Source organism: Lepisosteus platostomus, chromosome 11, assembly GCF_059453375.1.
Source record: "Lepisosteus platostomus isolate fLepPlt1 chromosome 11, fLepPlt1.hap1, whole genome shotgun sequence".
Lineage (NCBI taxonomy): Eukaryota > Metazoa > Chordata > Actinopteri > Semionotiformes > Lepisosteidae > Lepisosteus > Lepisosteus platostomus.
The window spans coordinates 6,688,791-6,703,718 of record NC_142621.1 but is presented as its reverse complement, the minus strand read 5'-3'; the positions used below and the strand labels follow the sequence as shown (position 1 = coordinate 6,703,718).

The 14,928-nt window shown below is 35.4% G+C and overlaps 1 protein-coding gene across 5 annotated transcripts in view; it reads left to right on the top strand.

Annotated features, from left to right (window-relative positions):
- Window positions 1–14,928, top strand: part of astn1 (astrotactin 1) — a 257,440-nt gene that overhangs the window by 106,339 nt on the left and 136,173 nt on the right. For all 5 annotated transcript variants that reach the window (XM_088598148.1, XM_088598147.1, XM_088598145.1 and 2 more), the window contains one exon: window positions 3,727–3,864. In XM_088598148.1, the coding sequence (XP_088454274.1) occupies window positions 3,727–3,864 (138 nt within the window). The remainder of the gene's footprint in view (window positions 1–3,726; window positions 3,865–14,928) is intronic.

Below are 14,928 nucleotides of genomic sequence, written 5' to 3'. Positions count from 1 at the left end.
ATTGTACCAATTCCAGACAAATGACAATAGACAAGAAGTACTGTGTACCAACTGACTGAAGTTTCACACATGAAGTAGATTTGAATAAGTCTGGAGGATTCTTTTGTTAAAGGGCATTAAAGATCCACCAGGCTTCAAATAATGTGTGAATAAACAAAACTAAAGTGGAGAGAAGATGAAATCCTGCTGAAAATCTGCATGTGCTGCATGGTTTAATTTACTAATTTATAACTGAAACAAGTTTCAATATCATGCTTTTTCATACGTGTTATTTTTTTATTTCTATGTATTGCAGTGTTCCCATGGTGTGAGACTGTATTTTGCTTTTTAACCAAGCTTAAGATTTTCTGAATATTGAAACTTATTTTAATATTTGAATTACAATTTCTCTGGGTATAATATTTTTTGCTTGGAATTCTTCATTGAATTGCCCTAATGTAATGTGAAATTTAAATTAGATCAAGCATGAAACAATTTGCTAACACCTATTTCAAATGTCTGCTTGTTCTGAGAGTATTTTGTTTTACAATATATTTCAAAAGGTAATATTGAAATGCTTACAGAAAAATTTAAAAACAAATGGAGGAGAATTGTAAAATCTTTCAGTCTTTATTATTTCTAGTCAACATTTGTATAAATCTATGTTATGCAAACTTCTGATCATTTATTTTTCTAGTTCTTATGTGAAGTGCCTCTGTAATTGCTTAAGAACTGTGTGCTTGGGAGTTTTTAATTGACAAGCATTATCGGCAGATATGACAATATCTTGGCCATTGTATGAGACACAGTTTTCAACAACAAACAGGATACCGATTTCTACATATACAGTATATACTGTAGCTTTTATTTGGTTCGATCTCATTATTGCTGTGTACACATTGTTTTCATCTTCAAACATGATGTGAAGGCAGTTAGAGAACGGTGAAATATATGTGTCACCTATGCTAAATCCCCACAATTCTCCGTTGTTTTTACATACTGTATGTCCATAGTATCATTTTTTGTTCTCTACAATTACAGCATGCCTTGGAAAGTAAGGCCAACGTCCTTGTAAAGTTTTTGTTAACCTTTTAAAGAAGGATGAGTTGTTTATACCATTGCAGCTTTCACTGGTTTAATGCCCTTGCAGTTTCTGAGTGAGTATGTGTCCAACGAAAAGTGCTTGAAAATAGACCTAATTTTGCACAAACAACCTCAGAAAATGTGCTGAAGTATGACATCCATTCTCTACTTTACTTACAGTACATTCACATCACTGGTCTGTATAGCATGTGTGAACCCAGGCATGCAGTGTGGCAGAATTATAGAGTATATAGGAAAAGCATTGTTCCAGTCATACAGGAGAATCGTGCTTTACAGTTTCAAATGTTACATAACTAATGAAACATAATTGAAAACTGGTTAGGATTCCTAATCCAAAGTTAAATAAGGTAATAATAAAAACTTAATAGACTTGCACCCTGTAATCAGAAGCGAGAATCCAGTGAATGTTATTAAAAGATTGGAGGGTGGGGGTTTTGATTCATAGCATGCTGGAGTTCTAAGGGGAAAGTAATTGGAGGGACATAATTAAGCTTTTCCTTTTATAGCTGTTAATCATTCTCTTCGTAGAGAAGCTGGTACTGCATACATGCATGTCTGGTGCCTTCCTGTAATACAAAGTTAGCATTTCTTTCAATACACATTGCAGAACTCTTAGTGTGAAATCAGAATGGTAAAAAAAAACAACTTTAGTAATCCATGTACTTCTAGCCATTTCTGTCTTTAATAGAATGGCATACAGCCTATGATAATAACTATAATAACCTATGACGAAACCTTTCTTAAGCCTAAAACAGTATTTAAATTTGCCTTTATAATGCTGATGCCTTTTGCATTATTTGCTTACTGTTACTGAGTTATATTAAATGGTTGCTTTCTTTTACTATGGTTGTTGGTTACTTAAAAATCTATAATATACTGTAGTATTTGAAATATAGCTGCCTGTATTCCTTGGTGTCTTCCAGTGCTGTTCTAAATTTTGTTTCAGTATTAACACATGGTACATTTTTGTACATTGCTTGGAGAACTGCAATGTTATTTTGTAATTCTGAAAGGAGACTACCCTATCCTTGAAAGTACCTCTATAATTATGAACCCCTTGTTCAATGCCATGGTGTCATTTTCATCTGTTTTCACAATGCAGGATGGCCTCATGTGCCATTTGTCATACCTCCCGGCTGTTTATTAATTTTTCATTGATTTTATATTGCAAGAAGTGAGGGACATTGCTTTTCTGTTCCAACAGACAGGGCTCAATCCAAAATGTTATCTCGAATTCATGTTCAATGCAAAAGGTCTCCTTTCTGAATCTGAAGTACATTTGATATTGAGTTTGTGATGAGTGAAAAGGATATAAAACTAAACTGAAATTGTTTATTAATTTTGAGGTTAGATCCTTAGATCAATGACAGTAGCTATCAAAAGGGATTCCTCACTTTTGTTCTTATTCTGCAGTCGTTTTGGTAGCCTAATCTTGTATCTTGAGATACAAGATTCCAGGTCTGAATGTTTAAAGAGTTAAATATATGCATGCAGCACACAGTATGTGCAGCATGTGTGTTAATGTTTTCTTATTTTTTCCCCTTAATCCCAGGTGAGATCCACCCAAATGCATTGCACATGTAATACCACTCGGTTGCGGTTCCTTCAGGTCCCGGTAGACAGCTGAATAAGCAGCCCTGATAATGAATTCTGCTTCTGTTGCTGTGGAGTCTGGTTCAGGTTATTCAAGTTACTACACAGCTGCCCCAGCTAAGAGGACACTAAAGAGTAGAATATATTATTTTATTTATTTATAGGGAGGTATTGCTATGACCTTTTGCTTTTTTTGAGACATAAACTACATTTTCAAGCTGATGCTGGTGCACAGTGACATTTCAGTATTACCGTGTTACTTATCAGTGTTATCCAGCAGGCTAGTGATATTATTTTTTTTGTCCTTGGATCCAAGTTGGTTAAAGCAGGCATATTAGAATTTTTTAAATATTCTAATTATTGCTTGGTTTGTTAATCAATACCAGAATTCCCTGTTGTCAAAGAAGTAATTAAGTGCAGTATTGCTTGGAAAAAGTAATATCACAGTTTTATCAGTATGTACAGTACAGTAAATGAGAAATAGAGTACATTATTTACAGTTTTCCACTGTTTTAATGTGTGCTGTAGAATTTTGCTAATGGATGCATTATGCAGTTAATGAGTAATGCCATTGCTTGCTGTTTATGAAGTAAGATGTGATACAATTTGGTCCTACGGTAGACTGAAAATTCCCCACATGCACTTCTTTCAGAGCTTTCCCTGTAGGCACAGAGCCTTGATTGATCTATTAAAACTCTGCAATCCATGCTTCTGGTTTAGCTGTCTATATTAGACAGCTGTAGCTCTACATATTTAGATGTCTATAGTTATATACTGTAGCTCCAGCTTCTGATGTTTGTATTTCCCAGAGCTCACTGCATTATTTGTACAGTATATACAGAATGCTTTAGGCATTCAGACCTTTTAGTATTATGATATGGTGTGTCTTAAAGCCTGCTGATTATATTGCTACTTTATTTAACAAATGATAACTTTCCATTCACAGATGCATTGTAGTCATTTTTATTATTTATTTTACAGACACAATTAAACAAAAACAGCTTTTTAGCTTCCTGTGTCTAATTGTGATTTTCTGAATGTCATTGCTAGGTTCACCTACACCCTTGGCGAAGGTATGTGGTTGCCCCTAAGCAAGAGTTTTGTCATCCCACCAGCAGAACTGGCCATAAACCCTTCAGCCAAGTGTAAAACCGACATGACTGTCATGGAGGATGCTGTGGATGTCAGGTGAGTAGGAGCTGCAGGAATATAGACATTACTTGCTTACAGTTGAAGGATTATGAGTATTGGAAGATTCTACACTGCAATTTAATTACACTGCCCACCCTTTTTAAAATGCATTAAATATTTTGTCAGTTGACTTTGACAAGGTCAGAGGTGGCTTTGTAATTTCCAGAATGTTTAATATTTATGGATGCTTTTGAAAGTAAAATTTAATCCCCCTCTTATATTGTGATACTTAATTGTGAATTCTTAATTCTTAATCATTCTAGCTTGATGGAATCCATGGGTTTTGGAATCCATGGGATGGAATCCAAGAAAAGCAATCTAGGACAAAACTATTTTTAGGATACTTTACCTATGGATACAAAAGGTAAAGAAAGAAAAAAATGTCTTTAGTTAATCTAATTTATTGATCTAATGTCTATCTAGACACTACACACACCTAGACTGTGTGATTTATTATAAGATTGACTTCTTTTATGCAGATTCAAAAGAAAAGACAGATGCCCATGTCAAAATAATCATACTGTATACATGTACAGTATATGTTGCTTTTCATCCCAACAAATTTCAAAACTTTTATTGTGTTTTGCACTTAAATATTCACTTTTTAAAAGTGAATGTTTTTAATCAAAACTTCAATGTTCAACCTAAATATTTTTATTGGTAAAAGTAAATTAATGTCAGCCACAAAATGAAGATTGGTTACATAAGTAATCACCCCTTTGCTACTGTATGTTAAATTAAATTATTTTTGGTGTACAAAATTGCATGTGTACAATAATAGGTGTTCGCATGATTAAACCATGAAGACTAAAGATCTTTCAGACAACTTAAGGATAAAGTTGGAAAAAGGCACAGATCAGGAGAATTGTTTTTTGAGAAAACTCAAAAACAGTGCTCCTTAGTGCACTGTGAGGTCGATAATTGAGAAGTGAAAAGTGTATCAGACAATCAGCCAAACTGAGTAATTGTGTCTTACCGTGAGTTTGCAACAAAACATTTAAATTGTTCTCATTCAAATTGCAACATTTTGGTCTAAATGCAAAGCATTATGTCTGGCGCAAATTTAAAATAGCACATCACTCAGTCAGCATCATCCTTGCTGTCAAACATTGTGGTGGCAGCATTATGTTGTGGGGCTGCTTCTAATCAGCAGAGACTGGGAAGCTTGTCAAGACTGAGGGGGGAAATGGATGAAGCAAAGAACAGGCAAATCTTTGAGGGAAAACCTGTTTCAGTCTGTCTAAGACCTAAAATTGGGATGAAAATTCTTCTCCAGTAGCTCAATAGCCTAAAGCACAAGGCCAAAGCTACACTGGAGTGGTTTTAATAAGAAAGTGAATGTCCTTGAATGACCCAGTCAAAGTCATGACTTGAATCTGGTAAAATAAGTCTTTGGCAAGACTTAAAATCTGTTCAAGTCTAGTCAAAGACAATTGTTCAAATAAGCATCCTCAACCAGCTTGACAGAGCTCGAGCAAGACTGCTAAAAAATAGGTGAAAATTGAGGCATGTTTGTGTGCAATGTTGGTAGAGCCGTATACAAAAATACTGTATGTACAAGACAATGATATAATTACTGCCAGCGGTGCTTCGCCAAGTATAAATACACAGAGGTGAAAACTTATGTAATCAACAATCCACTTGGATGCTATCAACCATTATGTACTGTAGCATCCCCACTACACAGCAGATCAGCTAGAAGAGTTGCAGGGCTTCTGGAGAGATGTGATATCAGCCCACAAGGTGGTACATTTGATAAAAACTCATTTTAATTGACTAGATAAAAACACTAGTCAATTAAGTGTTATTAAGAAAAAATTAAGATAAAAAGACGACACAGAAAATGCCCCAATAACGTTAAGTATGTGGATGCTTACATATTGCCCTTTTTCCCTGTAAAGCTTAACAAATGTTCCCAGTCTCCCCCAATGAAGCAGTGTGGTCGATCCCTGCCTTGCTTCCTGTGTTTTTGAAAACTAGCCAAAAAAATCTAGTAACCCAGTGAACATGACCAAATGAAAGAAACGTTTAGTTCAATTTATCTTACAGTGCAAAAGCAGTAAGGAAGAAATAGAAGGATTCATAGCAACAATATAATAAAGGTAATAATAAAAAAATAAGCATAGAATTAAAATAAAATGTGATAGGCAAGAACTGGGTAAACATCTAATTATAAACATACAGTATTAGAGTAAGGAAGTCTTACTGCTGTTGTGTTTGTGTGTTTTGTAATAAAATTGAAGGTAGAAATATGCCTTTTGTTGAAACCCCCCAAAAAACAATAATGCAACCCTAATATATCATGTCTTAGTTTGATATCGAGAAGAGATCCTTGTGGTTTGGGAATAAAGATTATTTTAAAAGTCCTCCCCCTGATCCTGGACATTGAGAACAATTAATTTCATTTTATGTTGGTAATTATAAAGAAGACATGTCTGAGTGGATTAAAGTTTGTAGTTAACTGAAAATAATTAATAGACTATAGAAACAAGACTAAAAAATGAATAACAAGTAAAATCAATGTTAATTAAATGAAAATTAGTTTCATTTGGTAATATAATTAAATCAGATGCCAGGATTGAAATCTTATTATGGCCTGTGGCATTTCTGAAATCATAAATGAATCAAGACTAGAAATATGTTTAAATATTTAAATAATTGTCTTATCTTATACTACAGAAATATCTGGACTTCAAATATTTCTGTAGTTACTTTCCCATGAAATTAACAAGATGTATCTGTCATTTCCCTACCACTTAACATAATATGTAGAATATCAAGTGTGCAGTACATCCCCCAAAAGTACTCACTTCATGACTTCCATTCTGCATGTTGTACTGAAGGTTATGCTGTTTTGGTAATACAGTTAAGTTCTAAACATAGGAAAAGACTGAAAAATGTTTTTAGATTCAGTCAATGCCAGTGGAAGAAAATATTGATTTACAGCTTATGGTTGGTAAGTTTCACTTTTCCACTTTTTTGTTGGAAAAGTTATACATCATGAGTTTTTAGCACCTACAGAAATGCTGTTTGTTGAGCTTGATGACCATGGTTTAATCTCTCAATTTTGACATTTACATCTAAAAGATGTAATTTGAATTTTTCTTTTCAGATCTTCAAGAAATATAACTGGGTTGTCATTCAGTTAGATGGGCATACTTAATGTGTTTATTAAAGGAACGATTTGCTGGTACTTATTAAGGCCTGGAGGCCTGAGCCCTTGCATCAGCATATATCCTATATTGACGGTGCCAAAACTTAAAATTGACTGTAGTGTTCACTAGAGAGATAAAATCTTTTGGGTTTAATTTACTGTTCTGAACCTCAAGGTCACTTTCTTGGCAAGTATCAAGACCAGGATGAAAAATCCCCAAGACTCCTCAATGGGTCTTGTATGTAACAGTTCTGTAGCATATGGTGTTTGGGATCCAAGTGTAGCCACTAGAAGGGAAATTTGCTTTGCAGGCAGGTAAAAGGCATACCACAATACATACAGTGCTATAATACATTCAATCCAACATTAAGCTGTTAACAAATAAGAAACTTTCATGCATAGGCTTTAAATAATCCTCACGATTTAGAAAGATAAAGCCAGATAGTAAAATTTATGGTTAGGTCTCCTGTGTGGCTCAGCTGGTAAAGTAATGCTTTGAAAACATGAATCCTCTGGCCTGGTTGTTAGTGGTTGGCTGTACAGTACTATGTGATGTCTCTAGCTGATTGTGATATAGTCTCCAAGCAGCAGTGCATGACTAGTAGAGCACTGTCAGCACAGGGTGGACATTAGTTAGCCAGGGCTGTCTCAGGTTTTTGGCGGTCACTTGCATTCTCACTTTGGACTTCAATGACAGGTGAAGTGCTAATCCAGTAGGCGCTAACTCTGGCGCCGTGGTGATTGCGTCAAAAATGAATGGTTCTGATGGGTCAGCCTGTCAGAACAGCATGTCTTCAGATGCTCATTTTCCTTGTGCAGGGCAGGAACTCAGTCTCAAAGTAACATTGCTTTGAAATCCATTGGGAGAGTTGAGTTTATACTGTACAATCTTTTTACATAGACATTCCTGGGCATGCAAACAGATGAGTCTGGATTAACACAGTGTGTGTACCATTTACTCATTTTAAATGAAGAAGCTCATGCTCTATGCAAACCTTAATGCATTCAGTGTATGAAGCCTGTGAGAAATTGAAGGAAAAGTGAATTTTAACAGATAGTTTATCTGACAGGGAGACATAAAACAATCAATCAAAACAGAAAATAAAATCAGACCTAATAATAATTTGTCCCTTTTTCACTACAGTAGGTTTTTAGTTTGCATTATATTTGCTTTGCACATGGCCAGAGAGTTTTTTTTTCCATGTTCTATTGAGTGTATTGCTTTTACAAATGGTTTTTAGTAGCACAACTTGAAAAAATTTGTTGGAAAGCACTAGATATTTAGACCATTGCTCCCACATACAGTACGTTTTACCAACCGTTTTTATTTTTCTAGTGTTACAATATGGCTTTCTTCCTAGGTCTATAGAATTTATTAAATTCTAGGCTGCACAAATTTAAAGATGCACCGGAGGCTCACGGAAATCAATAATATATAAATACAGTACATTGTAATGTTTTCTTGAATAAATTGAAGCATTTAGAGTAAATGATTTGTCTACAGACATCTTTACTTTAGGAAGAAAAAATAACCTCAATTTCCAGAACCCCGGTGAAATGTTTGAACTGCCTGAGAAACAACCTTATTAAGATAAAGTATCCTAAGTGTTCACTGCCATACTGATTTTCTACAATTTCCACAAACATGTGTGCATCACTGGCAAATACATCTTCATCTAGCATAAAATCACAAATTTCTACATTTATTCATTGGCCTTTTTTTCAAAACACACTTAAACTATTTATTGTTTACTATTTCTTCAGTTATTTTTATTTTATTTTATTTTTTTTACATGAACTATTAGTAATGTGGGAAAGCTCAATATGTGACATTATACTATACCTGACGTTTCCACTGTACTGTGCCTTACCAATTCAAACTCTATACTTATATAACTTATACTTGCACTCCTGGTGCTTGGGTAGGTCAAAGCCCTAGTGGACCTTAAAACCACTGAAGCTGTGTGGAGACTCCAATCAGTATTAACATATTATCCAATTTTATTTGCTCAAGATGCAGTATGTGAGACTTCTACAGTAGTATTATAGTACAGCAAATGCACATGATGGGCCCATGTCTTTAATGGATTGCAAGATATTATGCTGTTTAAAACAAGCTGATTGTCCTGCTAATTTTGTATGTTACAGTCGTGAATAATACTACAAATAAAATACACACTGTATGTCCATTCTATTTGGAAGACTCTGTTGTCCTTCATCTGTCATGTTTGCATGTGTACGGTATTCTTTTAAGGGAAGACTTGAGAGCAGGTAAATAAAAAGACTTTCCCAACGGAGTACATCTGCTGCTTTGCGTACAATGTGAGACTGTGGAAAAATGTAGATATACTTTATAGTTTGCCGGGTGTTGACACTTTAAATTGAGTCATGTTTTACAGTTCTTTTTTTAAATGGATTTATTTAAACCTGGAACCCATGGGGGAGGAAACACAGAAGCAATTACAGAACAAAGCACACCACCATCTTCCGGAGATGCACATTATAGTGTTTTATTCAAGATAACAAAAGGGAAGAACAGAAAAAGAAAAGAAGGGGAGAAACAGACAAGGAACACAAAATCTCCGTTCATCTGAGTAACTTTATTGATAGCGGTGTCCCAGGCTGCCAGTGTGCTGCTGAGCATGGACCTTTCTAGAAGCAAAATACCATGTTAATATCCTAACCAAACGCAGGAAAAAGAAATAGCGGGTTCTCTCCAACTCCTCTGAACAGTGTTCTCTGCAGCAGTCATCCCTGCTAAAAAAATGTGCTTCTCAAACATTCATAGTGTTACATGAAGTACAGGGGAAAGTCTAACTTTAATCTCAACCACTTCTGCTCTTCTGCATTTAAGTATCTTACCTCCTGAGCACTCTTTTGGAGTTTTTTTCTTACAGCCCTCCCTCCATGCCTCCTTCATCCTTGCAGCAGCTCCCTGGCTCATTCCAAAGCGAATCCTGGTAGCTTTGACCTTACGGACCCAGTCCTGTGGGTTACAACCACTAGACTTTAAATATACTCATCTCCATAAATCCCCTGCTATCACATCACCTCTTCACGTTACCTAGAGCTTGACTGAAGGGCTGAAATTTTTCCATTGCGATATAAATTATTTAAACATTTTTGGACACAAGTCTGCAAAAAAAGAACGCGTCTGAGTGGACCTGTTTTCATAGCAGTAATTGACTGTATTGTGGTCTGTTGAATAAAACATTAGAAAACAAAAGTATTGCTGGTGTCATAGGGCCTACAAAGTAAGGTGCTTTTTTGCAAAATGGAAAGTTGTCTATCAGATTCCTATTATGTTATAAATTACAGTAAGTCATCCTTGAGCTTTTATGCTTGTTGCAATGTTGCTGCCCTGTACTGAGTCCACTCTACAGAGTAATTATTCAGTATAACAATATAATGACTCCCCTGCCAATTGCTGTAGCTGACAACCAGAAAATGTACATGTGCATTCCACTTTGTGCTATAAAACGTTGTGTTGGTTTGCTGTGTTTGTGATACTAAAGGCTGATCTGGCAGCTCTATTTATTCATATTTACTGCCTTCCAAATGGCATAGTAACCCTTTGTGGTACAGTAGTGCTTCTGAACTACCATATTTCACTTAATGTAAAAAGCTCAAATATCATTAAACTTCCTCAAGGATATTTCTTGTTTTGTGTTTTACCCTGAGGGGGTATTAATTTGTAGAACTATTAGCATGCTCATATTTGTTGTGACCCAACAACACTGTTTTATTTTTTTGTATCTGCTTTTAATATAAATATAATCCTGTAAATTTAATGTTCATATTAATCCAATAAAAATACATATCCTTATAATATTTTCTGTAACATCATTAACCCACTGCATAAATGAATATTGGAGTGACTGGCATGTCAGTGAAATCCTGGAACAAAACCCAGTATATAGTGCAAATAAGTATTATTTATGTAATAAAACAGTATTTATTGCATTTTGCTGCACACTCTTTAGATTCATCTGCCTCTGTCATGGTGTCTTTGGAAGTCTGTTGCTAATTTTAATGACGACTGTCTGACATCATCTCTGTTTTCTGGATTTCATTTCATGCACATTTCTGTTTTTCTACCTCAATAATAGATGATGGAATGACATGCTTTGAGCTCCCCTGAGGGCAATCTTACCCACTCTCTCCCATTCCCAGGAGGAGTCATTGTATTTTCCATTTCAATATAATATTACCTTTTTATTCCGGTACTGATATTAATTTGTACAACTTCCAACATTTGATTCTCTGCTGGAATTCAGACCAAAGGTACTCTAATCTTTTCCCTGAACAGTTTGTAAAACAGGTCTTTTTTACAGTCTATCATTTATTGATGTTCTGTTTCCTCTTCTTTTGTGCTTTTTTTATTTCTGTCATGACACCATGCCCGAAAGTCTCCTTCTCTACTTATTACATTGATTGCATTCTGTGGATTTTTTTATAAGTCCAGACAGGTGAGATTTAAAGAACCCCCCGCTTAAATTCTTCTTCATTATGTGTTAAACTGTAAGTTATGCTAGCAAATGTGCTCCAGTCCTCACCTCACTATCTCCTGGTGCTGTTCGCTTCAAGAGATAAAGGTTTTCCTTCTGGTTCAATTTTGTTTTTGAGCAGGGTGGATTGTGTGCTATAGAACACAAACTATAACCTTCTGGAATTAAAGGTTCGCACCGTAGAACAATAAATGCTGAAACATTTCAACGAGCACATCAGGTGAAAGGAAAGGACAGAATAGAAATTCTGCTCCCAGTGCATGAAATATATCACGCACAAGGCAGCAAATTACTCAAGCTTGTGCCAGTGCATATTTATTAGTCTTTTTGTCTCCTGTTACCTTCTGCAGTTCACAGGGGAAATACAATAGGTTTGGAAATGAATCCAAATTCAGTCAATCGCTTTACAGAAAAACAGAATATCTGTAAATCTATATTTTCTTTTTCCAGCAGAATAATTGGCTCAGTGAATGATTTTTGTTTGATTTTTTTTTCTTAATTCTGGATTTATCCTCTCTAAAACAGGTATAAAAGACTGACTTTACCAAGTGGCTGATAGTGAGGAGTAAGTGATTTTTTTTCCCATTATATTGGTGAAACACAATATCTCCTGGCTGTTTGTCTTTTGTTTACTTCTATGCATTAAAGGAAACTCTTGTATGAAAGAAATTGATGGTAAACAACTGCACAAATGAGTAAAGATGTTTCAAATTGCTGTGATTTTCTGAAGAAAATCAGAGGCCAATAAAAAAAAATAGGTTACTTTTTAATGCGAAGAAAATTATCTATACATTAAGCTCTTTTTTTTTTTTAGACAGAAATTAGGCCAGTATTGTATACAATAGGTTGTCTATTGCTTGATGAAGCTAACAGTGAAAGAGGATGTGCGTGGGTATGCTTAATGCATTGCAAATCACAGGGTAAAGGAGTGCTATTACATTGACAGCAGTTGTCATTGTTAAATGACTCGCATAACTGGCTACATACCACCAATACTGTTTTAACAGCTCAGTGATTAAAAACACATCTTGATACTCAGTCTACTCACTTGTGCTTTATAACAGATCTATACAGTGCATTGTGCACACTGTATAGTTTTTCTGCCGGATATACAGGTACGGGCAAAAGGACACCCTTTTGTGTCTTAGAGTAAGACAGCAACAAAGTCTCTTTGACATTCTAACAATGGGAGACATTCTACAGATTCGCGGCTTTCATTAGGAAGTACAGTATCAACTGGTTTTTGCTTCGGCCAAATTTTGAATCGCAGGTTAAATTACATCACGATCGCTGGTGCAAATGTGCTTTTTCTTTTCATCTTTCAAAATGATCAAATGGGTGTTATAAATTGGAAGTTGGTATGAACCCTCTACCAGTTTCTGAGTTTCAAAGCTGCTCTCTATCAAGTGTGTTGTCTGAAATGTAAGAGTTACAAATGAGAAGGACACCACTCAGCCCATCCATTTGGTGGTTAGTAGCTAATTGGAGTTTTGTTTCCTTTTCTTGAAGGAAGAGAGGGGATCAGTTTCCCACAACACTTTGAATAAAGAAATGCCTTCAGTTTTTGATTTTATATATACTTTGAAATAAAGTAGTTCTCTTTTGTATTTGTTGTTCATTGTTCATCCTGAATAAGCCCACTGGGTTGACCTGAGTGTTTTGAATACTTGTATGTAGTCCCTCATAGTCTTCCCTGCTCAAGGTTAAAAAGGTTGAGTTCCTTCAGCCTGTCACTGTAGGACCTTCCCTTAAGCCCTGGAATTTAGTTGGTTCTTTGGACTGATTCCAGAGGAGGAACATCTTTTTCTATAACGTGCTCAGTATTGTAAGTGAGGTCTTACTGGTACATTACAGTCTCCAGTTTGAACATAGTATCCCTTGATTTAAATGCTACTCTTTTACCTGTGTTCTAAAATTAAATTTTCACTTTCCTTTTTAAATTCTTCCCCACATTGTCTAGAAGATATAAGTGTAACATAAACATAAACTAGTACAGCTTTTTTATACTTCAAGCTCAGTGTTTCCAACTCTGTTTATACAGTAGTTTGCTAGCTGCATGCACTTACATTAAATCTAAATACTGTACATGCAACCTACATGCATCTACATTAAATGTCATCTGTCAGGTGCTTTCCCACTGTTTTCTAATTCTTTTTTCAAATTTAATTTGCTGCTTCTAAAATGTTTACTTATCCTCCTATTTTGGTATAATCTATAAATGTGACTAGTTGTACTATACCAGAAAGTAGATCTACAGTATGTAGAGCAGAGGGCCTAGTACAGATCCCTGTGGTTCTCCACTAATTGAGTTTGAGCATTTACCACTTATCTGTCCTCTCCGTGTAATATTTAACCAGTTCTTATTTCAAGCACACACGTATTCCTGAATGCCTTATACCTGTTATCTGAGAATTATTGTTTTGTGAGAGACTCTTGTTAAAAGCCTTCTGAAAATCTAAATGCACCATACATACGTGTGTATCCATTACAGTAGTTACTAATTTAAGGAACTCTAACAAGCTGTCTAGGCATGACCTAACTTTTCAAAATCTTATTTCCATAACAAACAATCCTCTAATTTAGTTCTAGTTATTGTTTCCATAACCTTACATGTAACACAAGTCTGCCGTATTAGTCTATAATTACTTGGGTATGTTGCGTCAATTCCCTGCTGTCTTATGGATGGGCATTTTATTAGCATCCCCCCTTCCAATGGGTACAACCCTTGTCTTGCGCTTCTGTTGCGTAATGCCATTGGATTATATGCTGTATAACATTGAATTTACAGTTAGTAGGATATCATCAGGACCTGGGTATTTATTATGTGCTTATAGTGCCCAAACACTTCTATCTTCTGTAATTTAAATAATTGGTCCATTGTGAAAACATCATGGTGTAGAGTGTCTGACACATTGTCAATCGCCCTTTGTCCCTGTTAATGCCCAGTATTACCTGTTTAGTCAATGATACTGCAAGAACAAGTTTCAACAACATCACGTTATACAGGTACTGTAGGTGTTTAAGCAGCTTTTACTCAATGTAAAAGCTTCTTAAACTCCTACAGTATGTGCTGAAGTTGTTGGAAACTGTAACCTTGAAGTGGGATATTTGTGAAACTTGCGACTGACAGCAGAAACACGTTAACCAAAGGTCTAAACAATCTAGCAGATCAATTAAAACCACATTTAGAGCTTAACTGGAATGAAAATGAGCGAACATGATAGTACCTTAGGACTACTCAGAAGTTGCAGAAGGTCTCCTTATCCCGGATGCAAAAATACCTGTACTGCAAATAAAATACCCTAGATGTAAGATGTAACAATTTATTTAAATGGAACTTATTTTGAATTCATACCCACACCATTAGTTTAGAAATGACTCAGTAGCAAATGATTGCCC